This window comes from Anneissia japonica, unplaced genomic scaffold (genome assembly GCF_011630105.1).
Source record: "Anneissia japonica isolate Jap-2015-1 unplaced genomic scaffold, ASM1163010v1 scaffold16662_len1167910_cov178, whole genome shotgun sequence".
In the NCBI taxonomy this organism is placed as follows: domain Eukaryota; kingdom Metazoa; phylum Echinodermata; class Crinoidea; order Comatulida; family Comatulidae; genus Anneissia; species Anneissia japonica.
The window spans coordinates 503,089-525,742 of NW_022732216.1; the positions used below are offsets into that span (position 1 = coordinate 503,089).

The 22,654-nt window shown below is 33.4% G+C and overlaps 1 protein-coding gene across 1 annotated transcript; it reads left to right on the plus strand.

The window, feature by feature from the left end:
• The first annotated feature begins 564 nt into the window (after positions 1 to 564).
• LOC117115632 (partitioning defective 6 homolog beta-like) lies at positions 565 to 18,737 on the plus strand. The gene is made up of 2 exons (XM_033259502.1): positions 565 to 816; positions 12,689 to 18,737. The coding sequence occupies exons 1-2, from the start codon at positions 636 to 638 to the stop codon at positions 13,462 to 13,464; spliced, it is 957 nt and encodes a 318-aa protein (XP_033115393.1). The 5' UTR covers positions 565 to 635; the 3' UTR covers positions 13,465 to 18,737.
• The last annotated feature ends 3,917 nt before the right edge of the window (positions 18,738 to 22,654 follow it).

The window sequence follows — 22,654 nt, forward strand, 5'->3', positions numbered from 1 at the left end:
TCACATCTTCTCTTATATACCTTTTTTAGAATGACCCCAGGCCTTTTTTGGGGGAACTTCTGAAAAGAGCCGTACACTTGTAATAATGTGTTAAATGCTTATAGGTCTCGATTAAATCGGTCTCTTTTCTTCTTTCTACCAAGGAAACTGTCCTGTGTCTGTGGTACGGCGGAGTGGAGTTGATTGTGTTGAGCAATCGGGTGTTACTATCGATATACCACCTAATTATTGGTTAATTACCTTAATTAGAAACAGTAATTATGGAATAATAAATAACTTACAGGCCTACTATATGAAAGTCAAATCATCAAAGAACTTCAACATGTTAGTGGAAAATAATAATAGTAAAGTAAGATTAAGAGATTTGCCATAATTGGTTTCATTGGCTTGACCACATATTGAAAATTTGACAGCAATTGAAAATTTTAGTATGAAAAATTTGTTGACAGTTAATTTAACATTAAATTTATCAACTTGTATTATTTGAACTTATTGGTAAGAAAAATATTTTTTTTCCAATATTGAAAGCTAATAATACATAAATTATGAAGTGATGACCTTGTGATGACCTTTTCCATCTTTATTTCTTTTAGTTTGGTGCTGAGTTCAGGCGTTTCTCAGTAGACACAAACACAATGTCAACGTTTGAGAATTTTTATAACCACATACAGAAAATGCACAAACTTGATGATATAGAATTCCTTGTCAGCTACACAGACCCCCAAGATGATCTCCTTCCTATCAACAATGACGACAACTACCATAAAGCGTTGACTAATTTTAAACCACCGCTACGGATAGTGGTTCAAAGAAGAGGTAAGTCCTAAAATATGTCATTCAAAATCATCATTTACAGTAAACATCACAGAATATAGGAGCATTTTCAATTCCAAGGTCATGGGCCTGTGTACTCATTTACTGTAGGCCTACTCATCTCTTTCAGATACTGGAGCTACGATTATATTCCCACTTTCCAGCACTATTTCTATGCTTCAGTCCAATTTTTATTTTCTGTTTTAATTCATTAAACATTTATTCATTACGTAATGGTCAAAGAAAATAAACAGTAATACATTAAGATAATACATAATCAAATAAACTTATTGTTAATTTATGTACTAATTAGATATAATAACAACAAAACCATTACTGGGATCAAAATTAGAAGTTTTAGATGCTCATACTTCTTTTGTTACTTGGTGACTAGCACACGCACTCTTTAAGAACTACGGAACCTTCAAACCTTTGGTTTACTGTAGTATGCAGTGTATCATCGTACTACAGTAGCTAGTAGTCTTCTACTAGAGAACTACAATCGCGTGTACGTAAATGCGCTTACAATGTCCGTTCCACCCTTGTCATTTCATGAGTGCTGTATGTAGAGGCAAACAACACACGAACTGGCATCAATGACCAGCACTGACTTTCAACCGAGTTGACTTGCAAAATTGTTCCCAACCAAAGCTACTATGAACTTGCCTTCAGTTGAATCCAAAATGGCATGAAAAATTGTTTGACTTGCGGTAGATAAAGTTTGACTAAAGCCAAGCGCTCGATGTATCGTACGAAGAATCCAACTCCGCTTCCTGTGAGCGCTAGACAACGCCGTCTGCTGATTGTCTATGGCAATCAAAACGATTTATTGTGCGTGCGTCGTCGCGTTGTGTTCTTCATGGAGTCGTGTCGGCTGACAAACATCGGGTGGCTTTACAGAACATTACTGGAAAACACAGCAATTTGTCATGTAAAATACGATTGACCTAGAATTTATTTGAGTTATGCAAAGTTGACTTAAGTTTAACTGTACTCTGCTACTGTAATTAATATAGACTACTGTGAGAGCATTCTTTAAGATTACTGTATATGGGAAATGTAGCTTACTTTAATACTTCACTATTGGTTTATTCCTGACATGCCAGGATTTTTCCATAACTAATCCTTTCGTAGTCTGTCCGAGAATTCAAGGCTATTCTACAGTATACCGGTATGTTACACGGCATTAGTTGAACGATTCCAAATTATAATCTTCTAATCTATGAATTAATCTTTTTTTATTACTTTAAAAGCCAAGGGAACTTTTAACAGTTCTGAAAGTGGCTGTATTCTTACAAAACAAAAATTAATTCCAATTAATACTGTAATTGAAATGGAATATTTCAAATTAAAATTTGGTTATTATTAGGGAGCTTTTGCTATCTCGTTTGAGAAACAATCCACCAAGAAAAGTTCCCCTTCTTGTTACCGTTCTCGTTTAAAAATAGCTTTCGGTATCCCATTTTATGTTCCGCTGATAACCAAACTCTTGGTGGCACCACAGCGTGTTGCTACGGCCTTGGCATGTGCTTGGGCCATGGTGGCGCGATGTGCTGATGTATATAATGGTGTGGAATGGCTAAAACCTACAGTAGACTAGGACGAAATACTGTACATTGAAATTCGAGTGAATTTGCAATCAGTAAGTAGTGATGATCTTCCCAAGGTAGTACATTACTATTTAATCATTTAGTATAGAATATAACCAATTCCATTGAAATATTGCAAATACATTCAGTTTCTTATTCTTGATCCATTGCCTGGGATCCATCGAGAAAACTAAAACTAGGCCTAAGCTGGTGACGTCATACAAAAAAATATGCACTTTAAACGAGATAATAAAAGCTCTCTACAGTCTGCAATTAGGCCAAGTAAAAAAAAATTATTGGTTAGCATCCTTTTGGTATCAAATTTCATGGTAGGGAGGAAGGTTTTTTTTTTTTTTTTTTTTTTTTTTTCTCGTAGAACATGAATATCAAAATACAAGAATTTGTTTCCTCTCCCTCACTCCCTTTATTTTTGTGTACTTGACTGATCTGTAGGAAGATTGTAAGATATTTTGTGATGTACAGTCTATGTTTTTAAACATTAATGGTTACAGCTTGATAACACTTGCTCTGTTGCCTATCGTTGTACCGTTCTATAACTATGTTTTGTTAACACTGTGTCACTGTCAGTACTACAGTCTATGTTATTGCTTGTCACAATGCAATTTATTTCTAAATGGTTTCAGTTAAAGTGATAGTTCAAGACAAAATTTATCATAATAGTTTCCATAATAATGTGAGAAAAATATAATTTGACTCTATTTTTTGTAATTTATCTTGTCTGACTAATACAGTGATACTTAGCTTTGGCATAAGGACAAGGAAAATAAAGAAAGAGAAAATTCCAAAAACATACAGTGCCAAAACAATCCCACACACTAAAGTAAACAAACAGATACAGTAATTTAAAAATGCATAGCCTGTAAAACCTCTATTTCTACAGCCTACATACAGTCCTATATCTGTTTTGTGAATTCATTCATCACACTGCCAATAGAATAATGGTAATTTCAAAGAAATTTACAGTAATATCTCCCAGTTATGAATCCCCGATTTACAAACTCAATCCCCGATTTTACGAACCCAATTTGCAGCGATGACGTCATTACGAACGATCATTTTTAACTACAAAAACACTTGAAATTGTATTTAAAACTAAAAAGTCTACAAAAATAATAAAATGTTACATCATCGATGAAAGAAAAAATTCAAACCAATGAAGTGTCATAAAACTATAGTTTATAGTTAAGAAATATCAATCGTACTGTATTCAGCCGAGATATATTACATTTGAGCTGTTCACGCTTTTTCAGGCATACTGTACAGTACTGTAAATATCACTTGTTCATTGAGGGCGCTATTTGCATGGATTCGCGATCTTTATGAAGAGAATAATAACACTCTTTTTGGCCAATGGTCATGTTTTTATTTGGAAATCACTTCAAATGAATACTTCACAGTGAGCACCGGTAATTTTGGCTTCTGTAACGTATTATTTTGTTGCAGAAAACAGTAAAATTCAAATGATATTTTTTGACAAAATTTTTCTCCTATGCCAAGGCTTACATAAGCCTATCTACTGTTAGTCCTGTAACTTGTAGCATTAGGCTTAGGCCAACCCTCACCACACTGGGATGCTATGAAAAATTACGAACTTTGTCATTTACGAACTCTGTTCGGATGGAGGGGTACGTAATTGAGAGATGTCCTGTAATGTTTTTTTCCTGTTGAGTGCACACCCTGCAATGGAAAATGTACATTTTAAAAACAAGTATTTTTGTTTAATGATATTGTAAATTCAATTATTTTTAAAGAATCGTACAGTACAGTATGCATCAGCCATCAAGAGCTATTCACTGAAAATAACACCGGTACAGTAGTTAAATCTATAAATAACAACGACTTAGTACTTGACGTGTCATGGACGTCCCAAATTGTTTACTAATTATACCTCCATAGGAGTACGCATCAGATGGAAGAAGAATTTGTTTCAATAAGATTCTAAACTATGATTCACCTAATTAAGAACATTGATTGGTGTACTTAAGTAATGAACTAATTGAGTGTTTGTTGAGTAATTTAGTATAACCTACTGTAATGACAATTAGCTGTCAACAGCATATTTTCATTCTTTACTACAATCATCATTAAATCTCATAATTACTTCTTAGGTGGCATTGGAATGATGCCACTCAATTTGATGTACTGTACAGTACCTACTGACACTGTATGCATGAATCACCCAACTATTTAGAGTACTCATGTAATAGCCCACTCCCTATGTTTTTGTTAATTTTCGCGCAGTGTACTGTGCATTGCTCTACCTGTGTGTAAAGCAGCTCCCCTAAATTTAGCATTTTGAAATCAAGTGTACTTAATAAGTAAATCTAATAAAAACAATAATGTATAATTACAGATCTTTAAAAAGTAATACTCATTCACAGCCCCCATGTTGCTTACAGTAGGCCTCATCATTCTTTTATGCCTTTAAACAGATACATATACTGTACCTAAAAACACAACGTACAATCATGGAGGAATTAACTATTATGCAATTTTTCTTACATATTGCTGTACAAATCTATTTTGTTGAATTTTTGGCACCAATTAAGTGAAATTTATTAAAATTATACTGAATTGGCCAGGCTAAAAATATTAAGCTGCCAGTTTCAAATAAAAGGGGTTGATTGGTTGATTGATAACTTATAAATAAAATCTCTATATCTTTTATTCAGTTTTCAAAAATGCATGAAAATATTTAAAAATCCTTAGCAGCCAAATTGCTGAATTGATTTTTTATAGACCTATAATTTTCTAAATTAAAAAAATGTTTTTTTAAATTTGTTTTTGTAATCACAACCAGATTATTGAGAGACATTATCAGTGTGAAGCATTGGAATGTGAAATGTCATCACACTACTGTTAAATTTAACAGTTCACTTGATTGGCGGTACCTTGGACAAACACTGTTTTCAACAAGTGATATTAAAATCCACTGTTTAATAAATGAATTGTAGATTGGTGCCAATCAAAAATGTTATATATTTACACAATACAATATTGATGCCAACCTGTTTGACACGGAATCAAACTTGTGGCTACATACAATTTCATTCCACTGAAATAGGCAATAACAATGCAAAGTACTATATTCATCAACACATTATCTATGCATGACTGGTTTTGAAATACAAGTAACTATCAATGTATCCAATATTATTCTTTTAAAAATATGCTGTACAGTAATTTAGTATAGTTTCTTACAGTATACAATATGCCCATTCTATACACAAAATTGGGTATAAACTGTATTTTACATGAAGAATGTATGATTGATTAAAAGTATAAACGCAATACTGTAGCATTTCTTAACAATGTTAATAATAACATACCTTGTCGTAACCACCACCAATTGAAGAGTCAAGAGTAACATTGGTGTTCATGAATGAACACAAATCATCATGTCGATGAATCCCCTCTTCACCATAAAGAATGGATCGTTTTGAGACAAATAGTTCCTTTTGATTCCATAGAGACTTTAACCCAAGACCTCCGATTCTCTTAGTATTCAGGGCGTGCACTCATCAGCTTTACTGTAAATCTGTCGACCTGATAAATGGCTAAATTGAACAGGACTCCTATTTTAATAGGAATGTTTAAATCATGACAACATTAATGTATAAAGAAAAAATGTAAACAATTAGGCAAATTAGTTAAGGCACTGAATGAAACGTACAGTGCTGTACAGTAAGTTATTTTATATGTACAGTACAACGTATAGTACTGTACATTAGTTTTGAGATAAAATTAGTAAGACTGTACAGTAATATATATATTTCTTCAAATACAGTGATAAAGCTTTACATTACTACATACAGTATGTACTTAATACAATATAATTTATAGCAAAAGAAACTAAATCATGGTAAGATTCTGTATACAATGTTACACAAGGTTGAGAAAAAAAAACTGGTTCTGCAATTATAATAAACTCGACATCATCATACAGTTCATCTGTAACAGTACAGGTAAGTTTTGAGACTAAGGTATACTGTATAGAGTAACAGTTAAGCTTTTCATATTCATAAAGTCTGTAAAGTGTAATGTAAAACATTTTATACCAGAAATCAGCAAATTTAGCATGCTGACTACTGTACAACAAGTGCTAAACTGCTGTACCTTTTGAACTTTATGTCCTGTACAGTAATTGTGTAGGGCTATCTGTTACATAATTAGCCAATTGAAGTATGATGTAAGTGTTGTGTTGCATTGCATTCCTTTCTGTGATTTATTTACTTTTAATGACAGCTTTGTGAATATTTTTGTTAATGAGTCATTGATTGTTTACAATGCTGTTAGTTTACATTTTAACCTCCATGGTTATGCCTACAGTAGACCATCGGAATGTACTTTCTTTGATCAGTAATTATTATATAGCACGCACCATTACTGTTTTAATGTGATTGAGGAAGGTATCATCATCGCTAAAAGGAAGTGCTATAAAGTACAATTGCTTAAACCCGGTTATCTGAGTTATACTGTACTGTACACTGTATTATAATAAGTACAATGTGAAATAACTTCCCTATTGACAAGCCACAGCTTATAGGAAGTATACTATTGGTATTTGTAATTTCCTGTTGTGTTTTCTTAGGATTGTCTTGTCATTCAGGCCCTCCATACTACAGTAATAAGCCCAACTGAATGTGAATTTGATTGAAATACTGTATATATTAATGTGTGTTGTTATTGATCGGCTTCTATAGAATTACAATACAAAGATACTGTACAGTAATGCATTTTGGTCTTCTCTGTGTATAGTACCTGTCATGTTTATTGACAACAGAAGAAAATTTATTGCCCTGTCATCACAAAATCCTTTTTTCATAGGGAAGAGTTACTGTCATGTTTGGCATGAGAAAATTTATTTATGTAATCATTTCTTTGACAAATCCTCTTGGGCTTGACTGAGCATCCATATTTCATCTCAAATCTTATTTTTTTTTCCTTTGTTAATATATTCTTGTCCATGCTACTATATACAGTAGTTAACTGAATTTTTGAGGTGTGTACCTTACTGTATCTCTTCCCAACCTGATTTTGATTTCATTTTAGAGATTGAATTAATAGTACAGTACCTGTACTTTTTTTCTTTTTGACCGAGTAGTACAGTAAGTACATGTTTAATAATGATATAGTGTAGGCCTAGTATCAAAATGATATACTGTATTCATAGATGTTCTTGCCAAAATAAAAGTTTGAATTGAATTTCAAAATGTTATTTAACTGCGACAGCATTACAGTAGTATTTACCCAAAAAAAAAAAAATTAAAAAGCAAAATCTTAACTAGAAAAAAATATACGTTTGTGAAAAAAATTATATTTAAAACAAGTGGAGGTATGAAAGCAAAAAGGAAATCTTGATCAATGTTTGGAATTTTGCTATGAAAAATAAATCTACACTTAATCCAAAGATGCCCACAATTATTCAGATATTAAAGGCCTGTTCTATTGATGGAATTTGTCTTTAGACTGAAAAAAGAAAGTGATTTGTGGTGAGATTCCAAAAAGGAATGCTGAATTAAGTCATAACTTAATGTTTTAAATAAAAGAAAAAAAAAATTATAGGCATGGAATTTTTTTTTACTTGCACTTAACCACACTATTGTATTTTAGACATTGAATATAATTATCTAACAAGAAGCAGGCTCAACTGGTATAGTCTCCTTTCATTGTATGTGGCACGTTATTTATGCGTCTGGAGTGCATTTTAGATAGGTGAACATTGTACACATTCCCCATAGAAGATTTGTCTCTCATCAGAAACCTTATGCTTCCCCCCATGGAAGTCACCTCTATCGCTCATCAAAAACAAGTAGTACAGAATAAACTACAATATGGGACACATGGCTTGCTAGTTACAGTAGTTGAATGTAGTTAGCACTGTGATGATTGATGAAATATTGTGGTGGTATGCTTCAGTATGAAATGATGTACTTGCCTTGTCATTTTTCCCCTTGGGGAGCCACCTACTGATGACTAAGGCCAAGAATGTTAAGTCCTTATCTCAACAAAGGCTTATTGTGTTAAGGTATATTATTATTATACCTGCATTACAGTAGCATAATACAGTACCTCACAATCTGTATAAATAGTGCTGTACACTGTGTGTAGTTACAGTATTATAGTACTTTTGCCATGTTTGAATACTGTAGTGACACATATCTCCATGGTTTGTTCGACTACCAGGCCATAACCCCAGTACTGTATTTGCATATTTTTATCTGATTTCTTAAACCTGATTCTGTGTGCTATTTATTAATATACAGTCAATGAATGGTCTTAAGGTGTGTATTGTTTTTGTGAACAATGGGTTGTTTGATGAGTCAGGTTGTGCTTCGTTGAATCTGAAACAGTAAATAATTACCGAGCCTATTTGTTAAAAGTTCATTGGCCGTATGTAACAAGTAGGTGTAATTGAATTTACGCTGCCATTAAAACACCTGTAAACTACAGGGTAGGCATCCATAGGGCATTTGTATACTTACTACCAACTGTACAGAGGCATTTGCTAAAAACCTCAGTGGGTAGGCAGAGTAAACTGTTAACCATTCAAACTTTTGTTGTTATCGAAGTATGGGACCCACAGTAAACAGTGTAGTTGTAACCACTTGTTGGCAAGGTAAACATGTGGTTTTATTACGGAGGAAAACAATAAATCCATGATGGAGATACTTTACTTTGTTTCTCCTCCTGACTTAAAATGTACTTTTTTTATTTAATATTAATAATTTATAACATACTGGTATATAAAGCATAAAACACAGTTTCAAAAGCGCTTTTAGATAGCACAATTGAATAGACTGCAGTATAGTAATACAGTTAGCTACTGTACACTTTAATTTGCTTTGTAGGCCTACTGTACAACTTGGTTAAAAGCTCCTTAAATTTTTTAACAATATCAAGTACTTTGAAATAGTTATTATTGGTTTCCACATTGCAGAAAATGATAATATATTTCGTTCATTCATTTGCAAAATTTATCATCTTGTAATTTGTTTACACTACCAGAGGCTTGGATGCTTATCCAAATTGTGATATAAACTGTTTACAGTACACTGCATATGTTTTCAGGATCACAGTTGTGATTCACTTTGATTGCGACCTGTTTGTGTAAACAGTGTACATACAGTACTGTAAGCAGTCTGTGTGCATTGGTTAAAAGATGTCTACAAAACCTACTGTTTAAGAAAATTTATGGGGTTGTGATTAGCGAAATGGATAATTTAAAAATCACTTTCAATTGGGAGTAATCCATTTTTCCTCGTTTTCATTGCTAGGGGATTGGTCAACCCTGTACACTCTTATGAAAATGAAAAAAATGATTTCAAAGTGAAAATACTCATCAATTTATTATACTCTTTGGAGATTGAGATCACAGGAAAGAGAAAAAATGATAACTGTTTTGGGTGGTTTGCATTTCACAATAATTCTGAAAATAACATTTGTGTAATTGTTAATATTATCATTGGCAGTTTTACTGGGGTGGGGGGAGAGAAGCCCTTCCCTAAATTTTTCAGAATTAAAAAAAAAAAACTTTGAAAAATTATTCAAATTTTAATTCTGAGAGCGCCATTTCTGGCATGCTAGAGGTGCCATAATCATAAATGTTCTTGGTCTGTGTCCCTTCTACTTCAAATTCCAGGATCCGCCACTGGTTATCAACTCATGATCTAAGTATTCATTACTATTGAAGACAAAATTTTGATAGCTGTGAAAACCCAAGATTTTAATTCTCAACCAATACTGTGACCAATACAATGCAGTATTACAAACTAGGCTTTCCTTCCCATCAGCTAACCACCCAATCAGTTTGACTTCACTGTATTGTTATTCTGAAATCCATGCTTGACTTGAGTTTAACCATTGCTATAATATTAATCTTTGACTGGCCAATAATGCAAATAATCCTTGGCTTGAGTCACGTCTTCACATTCACTCGTGACAACACCAAAAAAAAAAAAAAAAAAAAAAGAAATAAAAAAAGCACTAAGTAGTGTACAATATTTTAAAGCTATCTGTGTCATAATCATCTTTGAACAACGACCAATTAAACAGGGATGTACAGTAGTTATCGTGGGCAGAGGTATACGGGGCCACCCAGCCTTGAAGTTTAGCACCCAGTCTAAAGCTAATTTCATGGCCCTCCACCCACCTTTAACCTTCTTGCCCATCCTTAAAATGTACTCTTGTGAAAGGATTAGAGTTTACCAATGTTTATCACCCACCCACCCTTAAAATGTCTATCATCACCTATCGTTTCCTACAGCTACAACCCTGAAAAAAAAAAAATTTAGCTTATAATGTCATGTCTTCAATTGGGCTATATTCACAGTAACCCTGCTTACAATATATTTGAAATCTATCTGTTATAATCGTAAAAATAAAATATTGAAATTAAGCTCTTAACATACAGTATTGCTGTCAGTAACTGTCCACTTAATTCACTTTCAAACCAAGAAGCATGCAGTATTTTTGACATTTGATTTTCATTTTTGCAATAAATACACATTTTATTACTTTCTTTAAAAGCTTAAAAGCAATTCTTAATAAATCTGAAATAAATAGTATGAAAGTTATTTACAGTAATGCATTTCACAGTAATGCATTTTCACGGTCATTGCTCTTAAACTTCTGTTGTTTTTATTCAGTAAAGATAGATCTCTGTGGATTACTGTATAGTTTAAATGCATTTTATTTACAGAATTAAATGTCCCAATTGCATATCTGTAACATTATCTCTACAATATTTCCTAGAATCTTGGCATACGATGTGATTTTCAGGTGCACCAGATCTGACTTAAGTCATAAATAATACTTAGTTCTCAATTCATACTTCTACAATATGCCCGATAAACCTCATTTACTGAATTGGAGTACCATACTGTATGTATACAGTACCTCCATGATACAACCAAATGCCAGTATACTGTATCATAAAACCAACAATTACATCATCTCCTATTAGACTGCTAACCGTGTACCGTATTCTGGCGTATATAAGGTGATGCGCGTATAAGACCACCCCTAAGTTTGATTTTTAGATGATTTTTGTATGTTGGGCATAAAGGAGGAATCCCCAGTTTCACCGTTGGAATTTCTACTTTTTTTTCTGCACTTTATGGTCTTTTTAAATGTTCATCAAAATCTTGTTTCCCCGCATTTAAAATTGCGTTCATGCATACTAATACAGCAGCTTCATTTCAGTAGTAAATTTGCATGTTACAGACAATCTCCACATGAGACGAACAGGATTTAATAACAAACAATTTTTTGTGTACTGCATATTAGAAAACTCCCCCCTCCTCTCCCCTACCCTCCCAATTTTTTTTTTATCATAATTTGCTATTTTAAGCCTTGTTAAACACGAGAATATACAGTATTTGTGTCATATCACACAAATTATAAGTTGATAATGCTGTGTGATATACTGTACTGTTTAAATCCATTTCATTGTTCCATTGAACATGAAAGTAAAAAACTCTAGTCTGCTGAACCTATTGGAGGATAATTTACCTAGCTCCAGCTCAGGTGTCCAGTGTCATAGTTTATGGTTTATCCATGACCAAAACTGCTGTGATTTATCCAAAATGCATGCTGTCTGCTTCTACACAACATATTTTTCCAGATTTTTAATGAACGGGTGGAGGAAAATATGATCATGTTTATTAAATTCCCAGTATAAGAGTTTTATGTAGTGATTCAAATTGAAAAGTATTTTTCAGTTCATGAACTTTTCACCATCTTCATCATCACATACAGTAATGTTGGCTATCGAGGCCAGCCTAATTTTAGAATGTAGTGTATAGCCTGAAGTGATTTTCAGTAAATGCATACTTGTATCTCATTTTCATAATGCACAGTACTCTACTTTATTCTTTAAATTTCTTAGATGACTGGCATAACCAAAGATTACTGCGTTACAACACACATAGTAATCTTCTTTCACGATGATGATGAATTTTATGTATTAACCATGGTCAACCGAAAAAAAAAAAAAAAAAACCCATCAAACAGTTTGTAACTTAAATGGTTTCTTTTTATCATCAACTGCATGGGTTTCCCTCCAGTCAAACACCACTTTTGGGACCAGGGTTTCTGTGGTCTTCAGCAGCTTATCCGTAATTAGACTAAAAAAGAAAAAGACATTTGTTGATTTATGACCACATAAATGGGGTCTTTAATTACAGGGAGACCCATACTTTATTTTTTGATTATGATAATTCATTGCTGAATATTTAACTTTATTTGTACTTTATATATTTCAGAGGAAGCAAACGAAAGCCTATATATGAGTGCAACCTTAAGGAAAAACAAAGGAATCAGTAAAATCCTTGGAGGTGGGAATGCATCAAAGCCGCTTAGACCGATCATGCCTATTGGGATGCCGCAAGACTTCCGAAGGGTGTCCGCTATTATCGATGTTGATATTGTGCCAGATACGCATAGAAGGGTTCGACTTCACAAGCACGGTTCTGATAAACCCCTTGGGTTCTACATCCGCGATGGAACAAGCGTACGCGTCACACCGAAAGGTCTTGAAAAAGTTCCAGGAATTTTCATTTCTCGGTTAGTTCCTGGAGGTCTTGCCGAGAGTACAGGGTTATTAGCGGTGAATGATGAAGTTTTAGAGGTTAACGGTATTGAAGTTTTTGGCAAAACATTAGACCAAGTGACCGACATGATGGTCGCCAACAGTTCTAACCTCATAATCACAGTGAAGCCAGTCAACCAGCGTAATACTATCTCGCGTTCGCATCGTAAACCTATTGCTCTACTACAGAACCAATCCCTGCATTTAAATCGTTCTTTACCGTCATTGGTCGATGCTGGTAGTCACAACCAACACGATTTAGACAGTGACGAAGACGAAGTAATGGATTTAGAAAATCAAGAGCCTTCGGGAATGTTATACAGAGAGACTGAACATATGGAAAAGGGACAGGGTGATTCCATAAGGAATGGCGTGCATAATGGGAATGCGTTGCACTCCACGTCCTCTGTCGATACTCTTGAGCATGAAACATCAGCACTTACTCTCTAACTGTGTACCACGCAAGAGTAATACCAGCAATGGTTGTGCCAATATGATGATAGTTTTACACATTGGATTAATAAATAAACTTTTAAAAAAAAATGTTGAGTAGTTCAGGTGTGAAGCCAAAGAGAATCATTCCGGTGCCTTTTGTGGAAGATTGCAAAATATGAAGGTTCAATTGTTTTGATATGAAGATGATCTCAGAATCTTACAAATCAAATCAAATTCTGTCCACACTACCAAATTTTATGTGACAAATTGTATTTGTCACATAAATGTTGATAGTGTGGACAGAATCTTAAGCTCTGTCCACACTATCAAATTTTATGTGACAAATTATGTTTGTCACATACAATTTGATATTGTGGACAAAATTTGGTAAGTGTGGACAGAGCTCAAGATTCTGTCCGCACTCAAATGTTATGTGACAAATATGTGACAAATATAATTTGTCACATAAAATTTGATGCAGTAGTTCTCATTATATCTGTTCTAGTACTTGAAGGTCCAAAAACTTTACGAATACAATTATGAATAGGGTAGTATTTAAGAGATAATTCGTCTGCATACCTGACACAGCACCTCTGCATTTTAAAATTCAAAACATCACCTTGTTATTGTCCACATGTAAGATCTATTCACAGGTACTGTAACATCTGGTTAATAATTTAATATATACAGTAATGTAAATTTTCTTATTAAGATTTGATGGAATAAGGGACTCAACATGTAGTATTCAGCAGTGTTTTAAAGGTATATATTTGTAGGAATAAGTTAGTCAAGATAATTCAATTTAAATGCCTTGATACTTAAGTGGGAATAAAGAATGTTTTCTAAGAACCCAGTTTGATTGCTAAGAGGAAGTATTGCAGTATGTACAGTAACATTACTCATGCCATTGTACAATTTATCTGGTCTACTGAATATAGGCCTACATTGAATACAGAACGTTTTGATCCACAGTATTCAAAAGAATTTAAACTCCAGTATATTAAATTCTCGTGGTATTCTTAAAATGTGACTTTTGTTCATTCAGGAACCGACCAAATACAGTAGTTGCCAAGTACCATTGCCAAAAACAGAGTAATTTAACATTTTTTGAATGTACAAAAAGTTAAAGGGCAAGTACAATAAATTTAACAATAAAATTCCAAAATTTTGCATTGCCCTATATTCCAATATATTTATGAATTCCTACCAACTGAAAATAAATAAATTTAAAAATATGCACACAAGAAAAAACATTCCTGTTTATAGCTAAAAGCAAATGAAAGCATGGTTTTGATTGAAGGTTCTGTCATTATTGACTGTTGTTATTGTTCACTATTTACTGTTTACAGGTTGTACTATAGAACACACATAAACACAGTAAGGTCAGTTGTCAGAGGGCGTGGCTTATTAGTAGGCCTTAATGTTTCAGCACTACTGATGATATCCAGTGAGTACCAGAAACTTGGACTTCATGACCTTTGCTTATTATTCCACCCTCCTGACCCATTCCTGTGTTTTAGGTTTTCTATTATTTAGGTGGAAGCTCACACATAAACATTCACTCTGGTTATTCCCAGGGCTGCAATCAAACATCACCTTTAAGAGTGACAAGCAAAGCACTTGATTATTTAACTGCTGCTCAGCAAACCTCACCTGACCTCAAACTTACCTGTTCATGGTAGATAAATCTTCCAATTTAATGTGCAAATCAAAGAATAAGGATAGATAGATCTAATTGCCAATGTTATCTAAACCATGGGAGGGATAATTTATTATACTCAGTGTTTGACCCAATATTAACAGCAATATGGAATTGAAGTGAAGGGGACGGAAGTCGTAGTCCTATTGTTAGACTGTTAAATTTATATTTTCCATCTGTGTTTTAAACAGTTGCTTAATTTTTGATACAATTAGTTTGAACAATAGAGTTAATATTTGTATACAGTATTCCGAACAAGAAGTCCCCATTCAAAATACTTAGAAAGTACTGTGAATTTTGAATTGAATTTGTGAGAGTTATAATTATATCACTTCCTTCTCAAAGAATCTAATGATATGAAATATGACAACGAACACCTCAGCTCACGTAAAACATAAATTAATAAAAAATGAATGAAGTGGACTATAAAATTTACTTCACCTTGGTGGATCATCCAATAAAATTCAGTTAGATAATAATTTGTATTAAATTCATTTATATGGACAATGTTTTAGCAGAACATTCTACAAAAAATATATAGCAACAACCAATTTAAATAACCATTGTATAGAATACAATGTGTTATGCTAGAGGAATTGAACATGTTTTGATTATGGGGGGTCGTGGTATTTAGTCAATATGAATTCTGTTAGATATTAACCAGGTTTTTGAATTCTTTCATAATAAGCTGGTGGTATTGGGTTATTCATCTTGTTCACATGATTTCATTAATTTGAGGTCAGGTCACTTGAAATGTTCATCATGTACTGTTACTTGATATTGTATTCAAACACTGTGAATTGTTACATCAGAAAACACTTCTTCTGTTACTAGCTAGAAGAATATTCATCAGGTCACAGATTTATAGTACCCATTGTTTTGCTTTATACCACCTTCCTGATTGATATTTATTTGTTCATTTCTTGTCATCAGCAAGCCAAAGTAGACTGTTTATTATACAGTAGCTATAGGTCATGCGCAATTTAAGTTGTGTGCTTACCAAACTTTTAATTATTTATAGTCACTTGGTGGTGGTCGTGGTAGAATGATGGGGGAAAGTTAATTTCTAGCTGTATTTTTCTGGGAATTCAGGCATATACAGGAAGGGGACAAACAGATCATACTCCTCCATGATCAGAGGATCTCCATAGATAAAGACATTGCCAAATAAAAGCCGTAGACACATTCCATGCTTAATCTCAGTCAAGTTTACCACCAAAATTTAAATTCTGATACAACAGGTAAAAGTTGTTTAAAATCACTTGAATTTGTATGCTGCACCAATAAAACATTTTAGACAAATATAAAGAAACTAAAAGTAGAGCATTTAAAACATGTTTTACTCATTATTAAATATTTATCTTTCCAGTTCCCAAAATTCTATAATGAATCATTTAGTGATAATATTAGTATTCAATTAATCTACGTAAATAATTATAATAGTACTTGCACATACACAGTATATTGTAATGTATGAATTTAAATCTATCACAAAGTCTGTTGTGAAAGTCTTATTGCATATTCATTCCGAAGATGAGGATGTATATCCCTGATATTTTTATACAGTTGTGAGAGATGGAGGTGCGTGGGGTTTTGTAACTATTGGATTGGTGCGTGGATGTATTGTACCACCATGATAGGGGTGGGGGGTAATATAAGTTGGCATTTTTTACCTGATGTATAGTACTTTAAATTTATCCAACATTTAATTAGATTTTCTGCAGGCAAAATACTTTTCAGGAATTAATACTGTAGAATGTTGATATTGGCCTACTGATATGCAGGTGTAAGATGAATTAATTTCTTATTGGTAGAGCCATTTTGCTTGGAATGATATAATTCATTGTATAAACGAATTGAAAGAAAATGTATAAAGTTGCTTTGATTTCTATGAATACAGCATTGGTGAGTTGTGAGGAACTTTAATCGATTGTGTATTTTCTATGAACTTTTTGATAAATTAAAAGCATAGTTAATGATGCTTATAATACTGTATATTGTTATATATTTTTTCAAAATTTAGACGCTTAAGAATTGGTCCTGTTTCTAGTGCCTTTTAATTCCTTTCTTAAGAGAATTTCTTGTCGCAAATATTAATTAATCTGTATATTTTTATGTAAATTTTAGTTCTGCTTTTTAGGGTTCTATTGTTTGGGGGTACAAGACTTGGAGACCACAGTTGAAAACATTTTACTAAGCCATGGATGTAGGCGCAAATTTTAATGTTGAGTATTTTTATGAATTAACGTTTAGTTGTGTCATCCAATGGATCTATAGGCCTATATATCATACCAAAATATTTTTGTATGTACAATTGGTGGAGTTATGAAATTCATGCATTTAAATGGAATAATAAATAGCTTGAGTAGTATATTAATTTGAAACCAATATATTTTGACTTTTATTTCCTGATTGTTATGTGTCAATGTAATTAAATATTATTTCATCTAATAAATTATATCACTATTAAAATGTATTAATATTGATTGTTTAAAAAAAAAATATAGAACAACTTTAGAAAATCAGTTAAAACATTTAATAGGTCATTTTAATGGAATAACTATAGTTACATCTATATAAGCTACCGTAACTTCAATTGTATCCATATTGAATAACATTTTTTTGGTAATTTCCGAACCTTTGATTTGACATTTTTGATTTGACCATTGATTTGCCAATTTACTATATTTACTATTTATGTTTGCTAATTGGTGAAAAATATATGCACATTTTAAATTTCAATTTAAAGATAAATTACCTAATTAAGTAATACAAAATTAGCAATTAAAATGTTAAATTTTAAATATTGAATTTTATTTTTTTAACTCAGCACATACATTGTAAGTCTATCTTGGGATATATGTTGTACTGTGTAGAGCTAAAGAAATTTGGATAAATATTAAATATTTAAAATTGCTTACATTTATATTCCATCTCCATCCACCAGTTTTGATGTCACAGTTCACGAGCTGTGTTGTATTTTCTGTTTGTTAAAGTGGGTACACCACCGCTTTTAGTCTTCTTAAAATTGGCTGGTACAATAATTCTAAAATATTTAGTAGAAAATGTATTTTTTCAACTCTCTCTAGAAGTTGGTACATTTTCTTTTATCCTTATATGAGCTATTGAATGTTTTAATTGAATGTTGAAGTACTGTATTTCTATATGACAAATTGTATATCTTTTAGGTTCCATTATAGGTACACTGTCGTAATTTTTGTTGTTGAACAAACCACAAAGAACAAACAAGGCACTCAACAAATATATTTTTGTTGACATATAACTGCTAACATGAAGTAATTTATTGTATTATGTAATAAATTAATAAATAACTTCATTAATATTATTATATAATTGATTTAAAATGAGCCAGTAAATATGATTATTCAAATTTTAATTTTACATGTAATTATTTTTACTGTTATTGCTTCATATATTTTGTAGGTGTTTTTTATTTCTACACACGCCAAATGTATTTGTATATTATTAGTCGAATTTGCACTATGTATCATGTTCTGTTCTTGAATTGAATTTTAAAGGGGTTGTGACATAGAAAAAGCATTTCAAAATAAAGAAAGTGCACAAGAAACTCTTTATTTTCTTTATTTGTTTGTGGAAGGATAGAAATTTGTATGGATGGGTGTATGCAAAGGGGGGGGGGGGGGGGGTGGGGGAGGTTGTAGACGACCACCCCCAAAAAGAATATTCAAATGTCCACATTTTTCCAAAGACTTCTTTTTCTAGGGCCTTTTCACAATAACATAAATGAAAAAGCATTGATGAAGTACCAACAATGAGTCCAAAGACCTTGCCAATTGCGTGACATAATCTATCTCAATTCCAGCAATTTTAATTTTCATTTTTATTCACATCTTCCTGTTATCTCATTGTGAAAAGGTCCAAAAAATTATGATCACGACTCACCCAGAAAAAATCCTGGATAACCCCTGGTAGTAGACTTTTTACAGTAGACTGGATTGCTGTGGATATTAATATTCATGAGTGACCTTTGACTCAAGTTGAGATGATGACAACAACGTAAACTGGCTGGGTGAGCGATCCTATGTTGCCAATTTTTATATTACTCAGTGTTTTCTTTACTTCCTGAAACTAATAATTATCCTATTATGCTATTAAATTTAAGATTATGAGAGTCATTTGAAAGCAGGGTTGATGTGAGTGGTCACTATCGGTTTTTTGTTTTTGTTTTTGTTTTTGTTTTTTTTTTGCGAACCTTGCCTAACATGGTTATATTACATTGGTAAAACCGACTAAAACAAAACAGTAAATAAATTGAGACCACTATTTTTAGGTTTCAGATTTCGTTTAATCTATAATAAAATCAATGTAGAAGTAAGTGGTTGTCAACAGGGTGGTGCCACGATTCCCCTGACAAGGGGTCCGATATCTATGACGAGAGCAATATGGGCGTGGTCGGGTGTCGCTCAGAATGTTTCCAAAGTGTTCCAGGGGGAAGGGGTGGGGTTGAACCTTTCAAAAGAACCACATTAAAACGGGCAAGAAAAAGCTCTCTTTTTAAATCTCATACATGTCAATCAAGCGTTATAAGTTGTTTATAAAAAATTCTATTATTCTGACTAATTTATAATTTTTCTATTTGATCACCAGAACAGAAACCTGCCCCCGCCCCACTTTTTTTTTCTATTTCCAGCCCCATCCACCAAATTCATGATTAATATTTTCCTTGAAGGCATCCCACACAGACACAGGGCCGTCGGAACCGCACCGTCCGCACCGGTGTCGGGCCGGACCAATTCTTTTAATATTTTTATTACTTTAAAAAGTACGTATACCTATAAATTATATTAATAATTTTTGCACCTCAATGTCATTCGAATGTTTCACCATGTACCCGTATGTGTTTTGTAGTGCACCATTAGCCTATGTATTTCAAGCTCCTGTTATGAATTAATTTAAAACTTTTTATAAATCTTTGATTTTAGCAAAATTTGCTCACCTTTGCCCCAACCATGCAGAGTGTGTAGGGTATCTTGTCGCCCACTAGGGGAAATGGCTCTATAGGTTGGCAGATGCTATTTCCAGACATAGGTGGGGGGGGGGGGTGTTGTTATTTATTTATTTATTTTTTTTTTTTGGCACAATATTCTTAAGGGTTGGGGCTTAGCGGAATGGTTCCTCTCCTCGGTAGCATGGGAGGTAGAGCTGTTAGCTCAGTATCCTTTTGTAGCCATTGATAAACATAATATTTACGTTGAAATATCATTGTAAGGGTCGGCTTAGAGTAGAAAATGTAGTAGTAAACTGTAAACAATATATTAGATTCAGTAAATATACGCAGGTATAATTATCCCCCCCCCCCCCCCCCCCCCCCCCCCCCCGGTATTTCTAATTTATTTATAAAATAATGATTTATATATTAAAAAAGTGACTAAACTACATGGTAAAAACTACTATTGCCGATCACCGTCCCAGTATTTATCAGTGAACTTTCTATTGTTTTCCTCTGTTTATAGTGTAATGTATGTCTACTCATATCAGTAAGAAGAAAATGCCATATAGGTGCACTTCCTTAAAAGAGGTCTTTATATTTGAAGTCGGAAAACATCAGTGTCGGCGCCACCAGCAGAGGTGTGAGATAGATAATCTGGGAAATGGGATCTTGGACTTCCCATCGAAAAATTTTTTAGCGAACACTATACTTTTAGTGTCTCAGGGTGAAATTTCCTGGCATGGATTGTCGAGAAAGTTGGATCTTCATATCTGGAAATCTATGGCACCGTCACTGCATTACGTCCGGTTGGGGCTGTATCTACGCCATTTTGTCGAAATTCAGTTTGCCGAATCCCAGATTGCCTAGTCCACTTTGCCGAAATCCCATTTTGGCGAAATTCCATTTTGCCGAAACAACCCTGTTTGCCGAAAGTCAATCAAAAGCAGTGAAACACTAAAAACACATATAATAACATTCGTGATGGAGCACTCTTTTACCGTGACTGCAGTACGAAATGGTGGAGCCAGCGGAAACTAAGGGCATAGACATAGATATCTATTTATTCATCCGTAATTGGAAATTGTTCTTTTCCACTCTCAAAGAAGAAAGAAAAGTACATGATTTATCGGGAAAAAAAAGAAACTATCTATTACATGTTACATACATACATTGTTAAAGAGGCAAATTCCAGAATTGCGAAATTTGAAAATTTAGAAGCCTTCCAATGTGAAGTGCGATGCGCGCGATCTCTGTTTATTCGTATAATAAATAAATGCTTATTGCAGTTTAATGATTAGTTTTGTCTTATTCTGTAAATCAAACTTGATTAACAAGTTAGCTATCAGCAAACAAAATTAATTAAATAGGCCTGTCAGATAAAATGTCTAAAGTATATTTATAATTAGTGTATACAGTTTAATTAATATAATATGTATACCTAAATGAAATAAATAAATAAATTATAATAATTATAGACCCGAATCAAGGGGCTTAAAAAATCCATGTGTTCGCGTTGGGAGTTTTTGGGGTATTTTTTTTTTTTTTTTATAAAACAATATTAGAAATTGACAATCAAAATAGCGTTATATGGATAGGCAAATTATAATTTTTGGTCCCGGACGAATTCGTCGAATAAACGCCCTGAGGAGTTTATTGTTGAGAATGGTTTTTGAGGGGAAGTTTATTCAAGGGAGGTGTTTATTCAAGGCAGGCATTTATTTTTTTGTGTGTGTGTGTAAAATGGATACATACTGTATATACTAAAACGCCCCTTAATTCCACTGTAATTGAGATTTAATTCTACTGGAGTAAAACATAGAAAGTGTTGGAAATAATATTTCTATTAGATCTGTTTACAGTCAAGGAGTAGTTTATTCGAGGAAAATGTATACGACACGGGGTGTTTTCGAAAGAGGCGTTTATTCCAAATGTGGCTCTAGAAGGGGCGTTTATTCAAAGCGGAGCGTTTACGCGGGTACAAATACAGGAATGTAAATATGGCTCCTCCCTGATCCACCCATCATGTTTTCAAAAGCACAGTCTGCTGTACTTTTATACGATGGTGACGGCAAATGATTCGGCAAGCTGGGTTTCGGCAAACTGGGTTGTCATGATTTCGGTTAACTGGATACGGCAAACTGGGCTTCGGCAAAGAGGCCATTAATTCGGCAATCATGGGTTTCGGCAAACTGGATTTTGACAAACTGGTCGTCGGATACCGTTTCGGCCCCAGTGCTAGACCAATTCGAGAATGGACGCTAATGAAGGAGTGAGCGCTGAACTAATAATTTGTAGGTTTATCCTGGTAGGGCGCTACTGTCCTTGGCAGCAATTTTCCTTCAGATAACTGTTTGGTTGTGCACCTGTCTCATAATATTCAAATTACGGCTGAAGCAAGAGTGTGTGTGAACTGCCGGAACTGTGTCGTAGACACGTCGTTACAAAAACATCTTCTGAAATATTGAGTTTTGGAATGGTGTTTCTTCTAAGAAAGAAAATATACATAAAGGTAAGTAGTGTACAGGCCCGTAGCC